The 16,850-nt window shown below is 48.0% G+C and overlaps 1 protein-coding gene across 3 annotated transcripts in view; it reads left to right on the top strand.

Annotated features, from left to right (window-relative positions):
- Positions 1-16,850, top strand: part of Trappc9 (trafficking protein particle complex 9) — a 481,588-nt gene that overhangs the window by 376,760 nt on the left and 87,978 nt on the right. For all 3 annotated transcript variants that reach the window (XM_029469729.1, XM_021182812.2, XM_029469728.1), the window contains 2 exons: positions 1,037-1,190; positions 9,773-9,863. In XM_029469729.1, the coding sequence (XP_029325589.1) occupies positions 1,037-1,190; positions 9,773-9,863 (245 nt within the window). The remainder of the gene's footprint in view (positions 1-1,036; positions 1,191-9,772; positions 9,864-16,850) is intronic.

The following is a 16,850-nucleotide window of genomic DNA, read 5'->3' as shown; positions in this document are numbered from 1 at the left end:
GACAGGCAGCAGACAGTTCAGAGGATCTGGAAGAGAGAATGTTGACTTTCAGTGTCAGGGGAGACTTTTAATCTGCTCTTTCTTCCACCCAGAGGATTATTTGCTGAGTTGCTGCTGTGTCCTGGACATTATTCCATACCTGGGGAGCCTGGTCACCAAGACCAAATGCATCTCTGCCCCCGTAGAGCTAATCCTAGTAGAACTGAGATACAGTTAACTAACTCAGAGATAAATCTTTAAGCTCTTGATAAATGCCCTACGAGAAATAAATGGAACGCCTCAGGAGAGGACAGAATAGTCTCCTGTGACTGGGATGAGCTGGGGAGGAATTTCCCAGCTCCTGCTTCAGGGGTGAGAAGGGCTCAGCCATGCCATGGCTTAGAACATCCTAGAGCTAAACACCAAGGCCGAGAATCTTCTGCATCTTGGAAATGCTTAGAAAGTCAATGGGACCAGTAAGCAATGGGAGCGGTGTGTTGAGGACAGGTGGCTTTGATCAGAGAGCTGAAGGGAGGGGCCCACTTGTCTATGGCTGGGAAGCTACAGTGGGAAGGTGGGGGCTGTGGCAACTGTGCGCAGGGTGTAAGTGTTGGCTCCTGAGCCTATTTGGCTGCACTGCAGAGTCTCGGCAGGAAGAGCTTAGGGTGCAGGTCCCTAGGGTCCAGTAAGGCCAGCATGCTGTATGGATGTTCAGAAAGGAGCTCTAGTCATGACCCAGAGTGCTGTATGAGCAGTGTGTTTCCTCTAATATGCCACACCCCATTGTGAAATGGAAACCTTCACCTGGGGCGATGCAAGACTTCTCAGAGGTCTAAATCTGTGGATGTAGCTCCTTTGGAGCTGTGTGTTGAGCCAGCTCTGCAGTCAGGGCCACCTTGGGAGTCATTATTTCATTTTCTGGGAATGAATCTGTTAGGAATAACTAGCGATAATGGTTCATCAGACTGTCTCATGCTGGCATGTGCTGACTCTCCAACAGCTCCGGGAAGAAATTGCCCTGCTGATTAATTCTCCACTGTTTTCTCTCTTCTCTCAGAATGGCTATTCAAGTGGACAAGTTCAACTTTGAAAGTGTCCCAGAATCCCCCGGAGAGAAGGGACACTTTGCAAATCTGAAGCAGCTGGAAGAAGAGAGGCAGGAGGCACGAGGCCTGGAGATCAGCAGCAAGCTGGACATCCGCTGGAGAATTCTATCCTTTTCAGTGTCTTCCCCACAGGCCCAGGGCACACCCTGATCCTGACTCGGGCTTCTGACCCCCCCCCCCACAGGGAGCCAAGAGGGGCTTAATAAGTACTGAGCTTCAACTACAGACAGCTTCAAATGGCATGGCAGGATATGGACCATAGGGCTGGCATTTTCTTAGCGTATTCACACTTCAGAGGGCCTACTTAATGAAGTATTGATCCTGAGTGGGTAAAAGGTCTTTTTGGGGCCAGTGGTATTCCTGACTTTGGATCTCATGTTTCTGTTGAGGGCTGGTATTCATACTAGTGACAGGTCCCAATGGCTGCTTATCAGTGCAGGACTTGAGCCATCCTCTGACTGACAGTAGTTAATGTGTATCCAGTCATCTGGGCACCGACATGGAGTTGTACAACCTAGCAGATATAAAGAAGCTCTGTAGAAGGGGTGAGAAGCTTTTCTGTGGACTATGCTGTGGAGAGGGACCATGGTATGAAATGCCTGTGCCCACGTGGGCATGTGGTCAGAGGTCAGCTGAGTGGGTGGAAGGACCCTGAGTGCATCTGTGTGTCGGTTGTCTTGGCAGCCTCTTTAGAGCACCCACTCAGTTCGTCAGACATTTGAGGGGACTGTTAGCAGTGGGTGGAAGTTTATCAAAGGACCAGAGGTGAGAAATGCCCCCAAAGTACCACAGCAGGAGAGTGAGCTTATTCAGACTGTGAGGAAAAGAAATTCTAATGTACATGTCTTCCCATCATCTCCTTCATGTGTAGACTCTGTGACTGTCATTATGGTCAGACTGTGCATCTAGACTAGAATATTCTAGAAGATGTAGTCATCATGCTGTGCTTGTGCCAAAGATTGTGCTAAGTCCTAGGAACAGTGTAAGGAGCACTGTCAGACCCAGACCCCAGTATAGACTGTGATCCCTAGCACACAGGTATGGAAACTATGGAACTATGAGGTGGATCTTTCACTTCAGTGATGCAGTCAGCCAAAGAACTGCTGCTTATTGTCCCACTCCCGCTACCATGATGGTCAAATGAAGTGATTTATAGCAGCGCATTTAGTCTGAACGGAAACCAACCTCCTTCAGAGCTAGTCTACAGAGACTATCTATGGCTGAAGCAGGCAGGGGACAAGCCTGGAGCACACGTGCCATCATCCCTTGTCCCCACTGCTTTGCGTTTGTTGAGAGTGTCCCAGCATGAGTAGGGTCTCTCATCTTAGAGGATTCCCTTCCGAGCAGGGTGTTTGAGGGTAGCAAGCACCTCACCTGCATGCCACTGAGAGTGTCTGTGTTGTTCTGGCAAACACTAGACACCCTCTGCAAATTGGCAGGGTCACCAGATTTACTTGTGGTTGCACTGCCCCGCACGGCTTTTAGGCACAGAGCCCTGGGCTTGATTAACTCCAGGCAGGACAACCCACCTAAGGCTGTGCTGGGTCTTGTTATATATACACCCTTTGGGGTTGCTGCTTCCCATAGGGAGAAGGACCTGGCCCTGCCTCACTTGACACTGATGTGTGGCTGAAACTTCTCCACTGAGTGGCTCAGGCTGTTCTAAAGTCTTTCTAATAGGCTTCTCCAGGATGCTTCTTAAGGGAGCTCTGTGTTCTCATCTAAAACCAAACCAAACCAAAACAACAACACAAACTAAACCTCTTTAAACAAGACTTTTAAGACCCAGTATGCTATGTTTTTTTTTCCTAATAGTCAGTCATGCTTGGGCAATAGTTTTATCTAAACAAATTCTAATACAAACCGCTCCTGTCCTCAGTGTAGTTGATGCCTTGATCATCATAAGTGAAATGCAGGGAGTCATTTGGTATCAGTCTCCAGAGAGTTCAGCTTTCAGAGCTGTTGGTAATAACTTGGTTCAGGGGTCTTTCATCTTTCCTAGTGCAGTGCAGTGGCTTGGCAGCTGCATATTTAGTCAAATCACTTCTGCTGTCTGACCTGTGATGGGCAGAGGAATGTGGTGGCATGAACACAGATCGATTGCTGCCCACAGCCAATCCTAATATGTCTATATGTGCCTTAGAACTGCTTGGAAGGGAATCAAGGAAACACGTGGATAAGGTAGACTTTGTGTTTGACCAACCAGAGTGTGTATGAAAGCATATTCCATGGATACCATGAGAGGTCTCTGTGTGTGCACATGAGCGGGCACGCACCGTGTCTGTGTGACTGCATGTGTTGAACATGTACACAGTCTGTGAGCTCTTAGCACTCACTAGATGCCAGTTTTTTGGTCAGGTTTATTTCCATAGATTGCTAATTTATTTAGTGCCGCCCCCCCTCCCCATAAAGGGCTGTGTTATTCCTGCAGGTGTTCTGATACCAAGTTAGTGTACAGCTCCAAAACTCCATTCAATTATCAGACAGAGGACATGCCAGATATTAAAGTGATAAGGACAAAACACTGCACTTGTTCTTAGCCAGCAGCTCTAGAAGACTTTTACAATAGCTCTCTGATGTAGTTTCTTTTACCTTGGGCCACTGATGAGAAAAATGAGGCCCATGAGTTTCACCTGCTCAAAGTTCACCCAGCCATGGCCTACCGGGACTTAGGCTGCCCTCAGTGCTATGCTTTCAGCTCCATCCAGGAGTCATGTCCAGGCCTCCCCTTCTGCCATGGCCTTCCCACTAACCACACTACTCAGAGGAACTGTGGAGATGGCCTCGTTCCTTGGGCAAACTGACAATGAGCACCTGCTTGCCTTCCACTTATTTCACTGTCTCTTCTTCATAGAGCTCAGTTGCAGGCGCCTCTGGACATCTCCCTGGTGTTTTCTGTCCAGTTAGCCATGGGAGCTTTGCCAAGATGCCAGGCCACTTACCAAGATGAGAAAAATGGAACAGATTTTAAGAAATTAGTGATGTAAGTTAGAAAGTCAAGCAAGAGGTTTGCTTATCACTTGCAGGAGTCTCTCCATTAGTATAATTTCCCTCTATGATAATTTGCTAGTTTTCTTGAGTTCTAGTAGGGCTGGGTTGCATCCTTGCACCTGTGGCCCTTCACCCCCGAGCTGCTTCATGAGATAGGGCCCATGCTCTGAGTCATGGTGGTTAGGGACAAGGGGAGGATGACACATACTTATGTGTGCTGTTCAGATAATGGGTTGCTTCCTGCCCTCGCTCTCACTCCCCGCTGCCTGAAGCACTTTGTACCTCATTTTCCTGGTGAACACTCCACCCATCTTCCAGAGGTATGGGATCTGAGACAACTTCTGGGTCTACCACACTCCAGGAAATCAACTCTTTCTCCTCTGGCTGTCCCAACATAGTAACTATAACCACCTTGCCCAATATAAAATCCATTTGAGCTTGCCGTAGTCTGTGGATGGCTTGTATGTTGCTGGAGAGAGCCACGTGGCTCATGAAACGTACTCCTGTTCTGAAGGTTGACAGGGAAGTCTAACACCCCGGGGCTTGGAGAAAGCCTCTGTAAGTAGGCATGGGGGATTTGTCTTTGACAGCAAATCAGGCATGCTTCAGCACCACGGAGAGCTCTCTGCTGGGCTTTCCCCAGTGAGGGTGCTGACTCAGCTGTTTGCAGGCTCTGATCATACCCAGCCTGTGGGCAGCAGTGCCCTTGCAGCAGAGCAGAGGCTTTGATTCCTGGGTTCCAGGTTTACAGCAAAGGATTCACATGATGTGTCTAGGAGTGTGTAAAGCACTGTGCAGACGGAAGTCTCCAGGGTTACCCTGCTTACACTAAAGCCTTTCTGTTTCCTCCACAGGCCTGAGGATTTGGGGGTGGTGGGGGTGGTCAGCCTTGGCTACAGAGTTAGACCAGACTGCAGAGTAAGTTCGTCTCTTAAATGAAAAAAGAGCACAAAACAAAACAAAAATACCAGATATACACACATGAAAAGCAATGAGGTAGAAGAAACAGCTCCTGTCTACAGCTAGCATGTTCTGATGTCTGCATTTGAAAATAGTATCAGAGAATATGCATGGTGAATGTTTGTCTTTGGGCCCCTCCCATAGGAGGGAATTTTGGAAATTTCTCTAAAAGAACAATTCTGTCACCATTGTAATTTATCTTTCGCCCCAAATGCCAAGATGTGCATATTAAGAGTTAGCTTCCACTGCCTGCACTACAGTGTTGTGTCATAGGCAGGTACCTTGGCTGACAGCTTGGCCACTTGCAGATTTAGGCTCAGGTACCAGACAGCTTTTGGGCTGCAAGGGAGAGGCTGTGTACACACAGGGTGTCAGCTTTGTTAGCCCAACTTTACCTGCTGTGGGTCACATCTGAAAGTAAATGAATTCAGAATTTGTTAGGAAGAATGACTTCCCGAGACCAGTGGCACAGACTCCCTGGTTCTTCTTCTCTTGTCCTAGTTTATCAGGGGAATGGGCTCTGCTTGTGTGCCAGGAACGCTACTGCTGCCCACCTTGGTTCAAGTTTTTAATAAATAAGTAATGTTTCACCTTATGAGGTTTTAATCTCATGTCATTGACTATAAACCTTGGGATGAGTCACGAAGGAAAGCTGAAAGAAACAAACACAAAAGTGAGCATTAAAAAAAGACCAAAACCACAAATGTTTGAAAGTTTTGCAGTCAAGGTTCCCTCCTTTCAGACTGGGATGGGACACTATGGGACCCACCTTTGCCCACACACCAGCTTCCATTCTTAATGTGGCCCACTAACATAACTTCTACGTTGGTTTAAATAGGTGCACATAGTTAGAGATTTCTGGAAAGTAGTTGGTTTACCCACATGCCCTGTCCCCGCCCCTCCTCCCACAGGGATCTCCTTAGTCTACCCCCTAAGTAAACTTTGGGAACTGCTCTCAGACATGAGCACTAGCCAGCCTTATTTTCTAACGTAGCAGTTTTGATACATATGGTGGCACCACGAGACACATGCCCATGCTTTGCCTGGACAGAAAGCATACTTCTCAGCCTCAGCTTTGGCCAGTGCACACACCTGTGCTCCCAAGCAAGCCATGTCCCTTTCTGTAGGTGCCATATGGCAGCAGCTCAGGTGACAGAGCAGAATGGCTCATCGTGGCCACTGTGCCATCACTAAGCAGCCTAGAACTGAACTCCTGAACTCCCTGGCTTCTGGTTCTTCCAGTATAAGCACCTCATACATCTAATTAGAAGGAATGGGTAGCACATTTAGTGTAGCCCTAACCAGTGTCCTTCCCCATTGATGCTCACTGGGTCCCCATTGCAGCGTCTCCCATTACTTCTTCCTCTAGGACTTGAGGCAGGAGCCCAACCCAAAAGCTGTAGTTATGCTCTTTTTGCCAGTCATCAACTGCACACACCATCAACTCCTGTCTTTGTTTATAGTGTACCACAGCACATCCAGCAGGGATTTGGTCAGGAGCTAAGAAACTGGAGAACTCTTTTTGTTGTTGTTGTTTTGCTCTTTGTTTACTCATTTGTCTGTCTGTTTGGTTGGTTTTGGTTTTCTTGAGACAGGGTCTCGCTGTGTAACCCAGACAGGCATGGAAGAATTCTTGACCTTCCTGCCCTCAGATTCTCAAGTGCTGATGTTACAGACAGCCATGTGCCACCATGCCTGATTTGTCGGTGAGTGGTCACAGGAATGCTTCTGACTTCTATAGTCACATTGTATGGCTGGGAAATCCCACATGGGTACCTGCTAGGGACTGGGGTTCACTACAGAGGTGGCACCCTCAGCCAAACTGTTGGTTAGGGCATTGTGGTAGCTAGGGAAAATAAACTTGGCAGTGGGCCACTCCAGGAAGAACAGCGACCCCTCAGAGCCATTGAGTAGTGTGTGCAGTGACCTCAGTGTCCTTGGACCAAGCAATGACCAGCAGCACAGCTTCCCAAGTGGTCTCTGAACCTCTCCCAAGAAGGGGAGCTTCAGTTTTTACTGTCTGGTGGGGAGTTCTCTCTTCCGTTGCTTTTTGGGCTCATGCCTCTGCTTCTGGAGCCCTCCCTCTCCCAGTTTCCCTCCCGTTCCTTCCAGCGACTTGGCTCAGATGTCCCTTCCGCTGGGCAAGTTCCCAGTCTCTGCACCTGGCTTCAGCCCCTCATCTTCCCTAGCTCCTTCTCTTAATTGCAGAGTCCCTTCCTTCCGTCAGCATGTTTTTATTTATCTTTAATTTACCATCTTAACCGTGGTGAAGCCTACAGAAGCCTCCCCCACGTGCATCTTGGGAGCTTCTCACATTCTCCAATTGGAACCAGACCAAAAGCCTCAACTCCCTATCCCTTAACCCCATCCCTGGCAGTCAGACTTTTCTTCTGCCTGTTGCTATGTATACCTGTACTTGTATGCCTGTACTTTCTACCTTTTGGCACTATGAGCAGCGCAGCCAGGAACATGCCATGCATCTGTTTTGTTTATATCCTGGCTTTTGCTCAGTGAGGTCAACATGTGGCCAGTACTGGAATTGCTGGAGGTCAACGTTTTCTGTTTGCAAGACCACGTCTCTCTTGCATACTTGTGACCCTCTGAGACTTGGGTTACAGTCTTAATTCAGTATCTCTAGCAGCCTGCCCTGTTCCTCCTTGTTGAACTAGCCAGAGAATCCTCACTCCCAGGACCAAGCAAGAGGATTGAAAGTGCATTGCCAAGTGCTCACCAATTATAACAGCACTTCAGCAAACCTGCCCTGGGTGGTAATGAGATGGAGAGAGTAAGAGCATGTGGAGGGATCTCCTTAAGAGAGAATTATGTATGGAAGAAAGCTTTGCTAAGCGGTGCTGGAAGACAGGGATCCTTCAGGAGGTAGAGACACAAAGCAGGGGCTCACTCACTGGAGCAAGGCCTGGGAGGGATTCCCCAGAGAGGAGGGGAGCAGGATCCTACTGACAACAGGAATGTTTACCAGTGCGTTCTTGGACTACATCCTCCTCAGGATCATGTGAGGCAGGAAGTGCGCTTGTCCTCAGGCTGCAGATGATCGAGCCAACTCAGGGTGTTAATTTTATTTGTTTGTTTGTTTATCTTGCCAGTCATTAAAAATTCATGGGATGCAGTGGCAGAATCCAAAGACTCAAAGCTGAGCTTGATCTCAGGAGAGAGCTCTGGGCTTTGCCCAGGGTGAAGCATGGCCCTGTGCTGCTTACCTGGGGTGGGTGCTGGCTCACTGGCTGTCATTCACTTGTCACACTGTTGATGTCATTCACTTGTCACAGGCTGTTGGAGCCTGGCACTGTTGTGGGCCCCCTGGGAGCTCACAAGCCGGTGATGAAGCTACCATATATAGTGTGCCTTGAAAAAGGACACGGGAGAACCTTTTAGGCAGAGATGGCTTAGAAGCACTTCCTAGAGGAGGTGGGATCAAAGAGAGAAGATGAAGGAACCAAATGAGGAGAATCAAGGGGGAAGGCACAAGGTGCCACATAGAAAGAGGCAGTGCTTGTGGTACCAGAGAGCTAGTCTAGAGTGGCTCGTCAGGCTTAGGTGTAGGCAAGGCTCCCTTGGCATCCTGGAGGCCAGTCTGGCACCATGTCAGCCAATGCTGAGCCAAGCCTTGCTTTGGTTCACCCATGCTTTCTGGGCAGCCCTGGCTTGTGTTTCTTTCCCTAGATGCCTGGTGGGGCTGCTGGCTTCAGAGATGTGCTGCCCTTCAGAGACCTAGAAGCATGAGCCCTTTCTCTTTCTGGCCCTGCCCCTTCTCACTCAGGCTCCTGCCTCTGCCCCTTTGATTCCCTGCTTACGAGATGTCCCCACGCCACCGTTCTCAGGTTGGCACAGGCTGAGCGCCAGTTTACTACTTTTCATCTTTACCAGGTGGGCTCAGTGTCAAGCCCTTTCCTGGCACCTCTGTCCCTAGTGCTTCTCTGCCACTGGGGCCTCCTTGTCCCACTTGGTACAAGGGGCATTTTTGTTAAGCACAATAGCCTTGCCAGATAGATGTAGGAAGTGGGCTATCCTTCTGTTTCTAGCTATTGGCAAATGTCAGGAACTCAATTTCCCCATTTGATTTTTGCTTGTATTTGGTGACTTTGGTTTTGTGGGAGAAGGGAGGCAAGAGGCTTGCAGACCTGCTGTGAACCCACACTGGGCCCTCCCAGCCGCCCTCCATATCTGCCTGCTGTCTGCATTTCCAAGCCATGATTTCTTCATCCACTGATGCTTGCTGAGAGACGTTATGACTTCCTTGATTATGAACTCACTTGAGGGAGCCTGTTCACAATAACATATGTAATTACATCGAAATGTGTAACCAGCGTGAACCCAGTACCAGTCCAGAAATGCACACTCATTCTGAACACTCAACTGCAGTCTACATGATGTTTTGGGGAAAAATAACCTAAAATTTTGCCTCATTCCACCCCTCACCCCTGGCAAAAACCATTGTTGGGACAGGATTATCCCAGCAGCTCTCCCTTTCTTCTAGAACAGTCACCTACTTGACTGGATTTAGAGATGAAGGAAGAGTGCCCACTGTGCTTCTGTGTCCCCGCGTTCCCCATTATCAGGTTGATGCCTTCACTGTTGGGTAGACTACCACTCGAGCAAAGGAATGATCTACCTACTTAAGACTGTTCTTATCTAGGGGTGTATCTGTCTAGTGTTTTCTCTATCTCCTCCAGTCCTGAGGTTCAGCAGGAGCTAAGTTTTCCTTGACTGAGGCTTACCCTTCTCTGAATCGCAGTGGTGAGGCGAGCGTGGAGGGCCTCCTGAACCAGCTCATCCTGGAACACCTGCAGCTGGCACCTCTGCAGTGGGGTGAGTACCGTGCCACCTCTTGCTTCTGGGTGGGTGGGCAGGAGGGCACCATAATGACCACCTTGGGAAATTACAGAGAATGGAGTTCACCTCACTATGTGCTGCCTTTGCAGGCAGGCAGACGGCTCAGTACCATGCATGGCTAGGTCTCACCATACCCTCCTCTCAAATGGCAATTGAGTTTGGAAATGTTTGTAGCTCTTAGCTACGTCAGGTGGTCAAGGGAAGCAAGAGGCATGACTTCCTGCTTGCTCTTCCATCATGTTCCTGGGCTGAGCCTTACAACCTCCTGTACTGGGGTGTAGACAGTGTATTTGGTGAACTTCTTATCTCATCCTGGTCCTCCTCCCCACAAGAGGCCACCATCACCTCAACAGCCTGCTGATGGGCCTTTGTGTTCCTCTACAGCCCCGGACGCTGTCCATTCTCAAGTCTTCCTAAGTCATCCTCAAAGGTAGCTGTGACAGACACCTGAGTCTTGGTTGAGGTGATGATTGTCTTGCTATCTGGAAGTGATTTGTTTAGATGGCCTATTGGGAACAGCTATGAACAGTCATGTGTAGGATTTTTCTTCTTTCTCTCTAGTCAATAAATTGTCTCGTCCCTGTCTTAGACTCTTCCTAGCATCTATGTTGGACTGCCCACTTCCCAAGGATGCTATGGGAGACTCTCCAGGCAGTCAGTGTCCTTAGAAGTCAGTGGAAGAGTATGCAAGTGGTCGGAAGTCAGAAGAAGGCCTGCTTAGTAGGGTAGCATGTGATGGTTAGATGGCTATGTTTCCCCGCAACTGGTGATTCAGTGTTGGCCCAAGAACAACCATCTTTCAATGTTCATCCTTGGAGAGACTGAAGGTGCTGTGTTGAGCATTGTGCATGGTTCAGGGAAGAGGTTAGCCATTAAGACGTGACACTTTCTTCATAATTGTCAGGAAAGTCAAAGGGCCATTATTAAAATTATTGTCCGAGAAGCAATACGTTGGAATCCAATGACAGTTTCATTAGGTGGCTGTCATATCATTGTTATGCTGGGGTATGTCACTGTGCCCCCAAAGCCTGTTCACTGGTATATAGGACTGTATTATTTCACTTTGTTGAGTTGCTGGGCAACTCAGTTGGCTTGAATGGTGTATCATAACCATGCATTCTGTGTGAGGCATGCTGGAAATAGAGGTTGAATGGTGGGTTTCATAACCACAGCAGTCCATCTCATAATCTGTTTCTGTCATCATACTAAGGTTTAAGCAAGCTTCCATAAGTCAGCCAATGAAATTGAAATATGTCTTCCATTCCTACATCATGTTACTCTAGAGGAACTCTTGAGGGAAAGAGCTTTTACTTGCTTCAGTGCCTACTATGAACTGTAATCATCCCTGGGAGGACCCCAGAAGGGTTCTTGGGAGATGGTCAAAGCCCTCCTTCATTGTGCTTCAATCTATCATAGGCTAGTCCTGTTCTTCTTAGAAGTTGAGAAGGTTTGGGTTGACCATTGTGAGCATGTGTCATAGGCCTACCAGCATGTGGCCAGATGCATGAGTACTGACATTTATCTAGAACAATATATGGCTTTTGGAAGTTATGCTGACTCAAATGTGTCTGAGCTGAGGCCTGCAGGGGTTGTTTGTGAGGGGAAGGGTCAGATGGAATCATGGAGGGATGATGTTCTTGATCTTGGAGGGGTAAGACATTGACAGAGTTGATGCATCTTTAATCTTGGGAAACCCAAGTGGGCTGAGATCCCCAGCCAGGCTGTGTGATGGAAGACAAGAGAAAACCACTACCGTCTACCTTCCTTACAGCTGGTCATACAGTGCCTTGTGTTTGCCTTCTGGGCTGCCAGTGACATATGATGGGGAAGCATCTTCATCCCAGTTTCAACCCATTTATCTCCTGCTGTATCTGTCATCTGTACAGAACATCTCATGTGTAGAGCTAACTAGCTCAGACCTATAACCAGATTCCACATGGCTTCCTTAGGGGTAGGGTCAAACCATTCAGGCTGTTCAGGGTCTGAGCAGTGAGAGTCTTTAGAACAGATTCCCATGGTCACTTTAAAAGAAGCAGGTTGTTGTTTTGAAGTAACTGGTTTCCAAGTGTGTATCTCAGCTGCTTGGCATGGAGGAAAGATTTGTGTGCTGAGCTCCAGTATCCTTGGACACCTGGATCTCTCTTTGAAGGGAGGAATTGCATAGGGCTTGGCCAGGTTCCTGCCTGTCCCACATGGCTCCGAACTGCTGCTGAGAGGGAGCAGTTCCAAATCAACACAGCTCCTGTTCCCCAAGTCTTGATCTTCTGATGGTATTACTTTGTGAATGTCATCTATTCTCAGATGAGAATGCAAAAAATCCACCTCCCCCCAAAAAAAGGAAGGAAGGAAGGGAGAGAGAGAGACAGAGAGAGACAGAGAGAGAGAAAGAAAGAAGAAGAAATTTAAGAAAGTTAGGTGAAGAGAAATGAGTCCTCTCCTATCCCCAAACAACCTCTATTTTAGTTTTGTACATTTCCAAGTCATTTTGTGACTCCCTGGTTTTAATTTTGTTTATATAAATGACTATGCCATTATTGTACCTTCTTATCCTTTTTCAAGCTTGACAAAAACATAAACAGTTCCCACATTATAAACAAGCCTTACACATATTGTTAAAGGCCAAACCATTCATCAAATGGAGAGAAGATAATTTAATACTTGTTCTGTTGGTGAACATGGAGATCTCTTGAAATGTTGGGTTTTTTTGTTTTGTTTTGTTTTCTTTTGTAGGGTTTTTTCCACAATAGACTTTATATGCCCCAGTTTTTACCCTGAGCCTTTTCTGTTTCAGAGGGCTACAGGTTTGATGTGGATTTCCAGAAGTTGCTGGTGCTTTAGAGGGTCTTGGCAGAGAGCAAAGTCAAGCCATCAAAGTCTGTCTATGCTGGTGACAACAGTGTCAGGTGCAGGCAGGCGTGTTGTCACCACAGAGCCAGGAGATAATGGGTTTTCATCCTTGCTCTGTTGTTTCCCCAGTGGTTAGTTATCCATGGATTGGGGGATTGGTCAGGTTCTCTGTGCCTCAGTTTCCTCATCTGTAATGCCAAGGGGCCAACTCCTCTGTGTGGAAGGAGTACTGTCATCCCAGAGGAGAGAGGCCACCATGAGGAGACATGGGCATGCTATTCCTGTCTTGGCTGTAGAGGAAGGGAGGTGGAATGCAGATGTGACTATTTGTCTACATCCTGGCATCTGCTAGCTGTGGACCTGGGCTGCAGTGCTCCATCAGCAAAGTAAGACTAAGGGAAAGCCAGGCCACAGGCTGGGCCAGACTCACAACAGGGCACTGCATCCTGGATGAGGCTCTTCTTCCCAAGATGCTTTCTGTCTTAGTCTGTTAGTGTCCTAGAACTAACTAATCTCTCTGTCTCTCTCTCTGTCTCTCTGTCTCTGTCTCTGTCTCTCTCTCTCTGTCTCTCTCTCTCTGTCTCTCTCTCTCTCTCTCTCTGTGTGTGTGTCTGTTTGCATATACAGACTAATCTGGTCCTTTTGAAGGAAAGAGGAGGAGGAGGGATGGGCCCACCATCCCCTTGTAGAAAACAGTGTGCCGTCTGAGTGTCTATTCTGAAGACCATCTTCTAAGCATTTCCATAGATACCCAGTGGTGGTGACTAATGGGCTAAGCTGTTTGCCGCACTGATTGGAATGTCCCACCGCTGTGCCACCCACTACCTCCTCCCTCCACTGATTCTTTTCTCTGTAGAATTCTGTGTCTTCTGAGATTCTGCAGTGATTGGCCTGTGCTGTCTCTCTGGGCCTGCAGTGAATACAGATCAGGGATGCATTGCATTGTGAAGTGGGTATTTCCAGTTCTCTGTATTCAGACAGCCTTCATGCAGATACACATGTGTGCTGAGCTCTTAGCTCTACCCTGAGGGCAGCAAACCAGGAGCAGGAATAGATAGTGCCAATTTAGGTAGTGGCAGATCCTGGGGACTTCACTGAGAGACACTCACTGCCCTGCCTTGCCTCTAAGAACATGTGACTCCCTCACATTTGCAGAGGACAGTTCAGGGCTCTAGCTCTTTGTCACATGCATTTCTTAAGACCTGCACAGGTCCCCAAGGTCGTCACTACTGTTCCTTCCGACAAATAATAATGCACTCGGGGGCCAGTTATGCCTCAGGTCATGGAGATACAGATCAGGGCTGTATGGGTTGATAGATTTATCTAGTTCTTCAATCAAAACCTACTGGCCATGTTCTATAGTAGGTGTGTGCTGGGAACTCATCCCTGCCTAGGAGACATCTTCTTTCTGCTGAAGGGTAGGAGACCCAGGCTGGTCCTCAAGTTGTTTGACCACATCCTGTTGTGTGCTAGTCTGGAAGCTGGCACAAAATGTTCTGGAAGCAGCAAAAGTAGGCAGAGCTAGAGCTGGATCCTCAGTCAACATATTGAAAATGAGGCATCAGTCTACCAGGGATGGCCATGGACCCCGTGGACACCAACAGATCTCACAGGCCTCCTTCAGAACAGAGCACCTGAAGGTGGCTCTGGGGCTTTCGGTGTCCAAATGGTTCTTCTCTTCCTCCAAATGTGCTCTGCATTTAATCACTGTCTTAGGATTGCTACTGCTGCAGTGAAACACCAGGACCAGAAAGCAAGTTGATGACCAAAGAGCAAGTTGAGGAGGAAAGGGTTTATTTGGCTTACACTTCCACATCACTGCTCATCACCAAAGGAAGGCAGGACAGGAACTCACACAGAGCAAGAACCTGGAGGCAGGAGCTGACGCAGAGGCCATGGAGAGGGGCTGCTTACTGGTTTGCTCCCTCTGGCTTGCTAGGTCTGCTTTCTTATAGAACCCAAGACTACCAGCCCAGGAATGGCACCACCCACCATGGACTGGGCCCTCCTGCATTGATCACTAAGATCTCTAATTGAGAAAATGCCTTACAGCTGGGTCTCATGGAAGCATTACTCAACTGAGGTTTCTTCTTCTCTGATGACTCTGGCTTGTGTCAAGTTGACTCACAAAACCAGCCAGTTACAGCCAGTAGCCTATAGAATCTGGGACCCAGGAGTGCTGGGCACTTCCTTAGTTTTGGTGATCTCTGGTATAATTCCCAGTTTCCCAGCCCAGCTTCATAAAATCCGGGTCCTGTTGCCATTCCACCCTCCAGCTCACTTTTAGCTCAGTATTCTTGCATGGTCATGTTCACACAGAGAATGGTAGGATGGGGACTATAGCATTTCTGACTTGGTCAACACCTCCTTTCTTCATTTCTGTCCATTCCTGCTCCCACCCACTGGCTCTTACTGTTGCCCGTGTCATTTTTACAATCCATGAATTCACAGCAGAGGATGGGAACTGCATGCATGCTGTTGAATGAATGAGAACAATAAGCCTTCAGCATATATCACTTATGAATGAATGAATGAATGAATGAATGAAGCTATAATCCCTTCCTAGGGTCAAAGGCTATGTTCCCGCAGACCAGAACATACAGGGCTGTCCCTCCCAGTCTATGCAGAACAAACTCCTCAAGCCCTCTGTCAGATCCTATGCAGACACATTTAATTGCGATGATAGCTTTTCTGGCTGCCCCTCATTGAGTTTCTTCCGCTGCTACCTAGTCACAGAGAGCTCAAGGGAACTGACTCTGCCAGTCTGCTTTGGTGCTCATTAGCACGGATAGAAATCAAACCCAGGTCTCTGTGGGTTTCTTTGTTTCTGAGTCTCACGTGACTCAAAGCCAGGCAGAACTCCTGTCCTTGCTGCTGATCCACTGGAACCCGTAGCATCCTGGGATGCTGGCATTCATATGTCTCCCGTTGCCTTACATCTACACACAGCAAGGAGCTCACATGAAGGTGATTCTTGGTTGATGTGAGGTACCTTTGTCCAGAGCAGGCAGGCCAGGCCATGTGTAAGTCAATGGCATACTTATCTAAGAGCAAGACCCATCCCATTGGCCAATACTTACTTTCCAGCAAACAGGACCTTCTTGATCGTGTGTCTTCCATTGTACAGGCCACACTGGCTAGTTGGTATCCCACTACCTACAGGTCTGTGGACCGGGTGAGCTACTCTCATTTCAGATGAGAACCTGGAATGCTTCTGTTTCCCAGCCAGTAAGCCACAGAGTTTGAATCAGACCAACTCAGGACTTCAGCCTGTGTCATGTTGTCCTAGGTGTGTTCCATTTCTTAAATAAGAAAGCAAGTCTCAAGATATATGACATGCTAAAAATAAGCGAACGAGATTTCAGTCTTCCTCCAGTTTTCCCATTACTTCTTTACAAGATAAAAAGGAAAGAAATAACCCCTGGCATTTCCATCTTGCAGAAAAATTTATCTCTGTGGATTTCACAACCTTTTGAAACCCTTGTAGTAGAGGACTCAGAGGGAAAAATATGGGCTATGGATAAAGATAAGGGTAATTGGATGGGATGTCTGCACACAGGTCAGCCGGACTCACTGTACCAGAGAATGGAATCTCTTGTTCTTAGATGTATCATGCAAGGACAGCAAAGAAAAGAGCCTCAGGTGCCAGCTGGGTGGGGAGCTTCTTACACAAGTCTGGTGTGCTGAAGGTCCTGTCAGGAGGCTCATCAAGAAGAGCTACAGACCCACTGACCATCAGCAATGAGGGCGCTAAACAGGGTCTTGTTCGAAAGCCCATGCACACAAATTATGCACAGTCGAGAACCCCGCAGAGCCTGGGCAGTTGGGAGCTGTGAATGAGAAAAGTAGTCATGTCCTGAAAGGGCTCGAGAGAAGGCAGCAGTTGGCTGGCTAGCGGGTGCCAGCTGCCCCATGTCTTCTTCCCTCATGATATCTAAGATGGCCAACTCTCTCAACTATCTGCTGTTGAAGGATTTTTTTTTTCCTGGCTGGCTTGTCCCCAGCCTCTCCTACAATCATCTCTGTGGGACTAACGTACTTCTTGGTCTCAGAGCCTACATTAGCCCATCACCTAGGATGATTCTGGAGGCCACAACCTGTGCCACAGACTCCCAG

Source organism: Mus caroli, chromosome 15, assembly GCF_900094665.2.
Source record: "Mus caroli chromosome 15, CAROLI_EIJ_v1.1, whole genome shotgun sequence".
Classification (NCBI taxonomy): Eukaryota; Metazoa; Chordata; class Mammalia; order Rodentia; family Muridae; genus Mus; species Mus caroli.
Note: the sequence above shows the minus strand (reverse complement) of the source record. Positions and strands in the feature narration are given on the sequence as shown.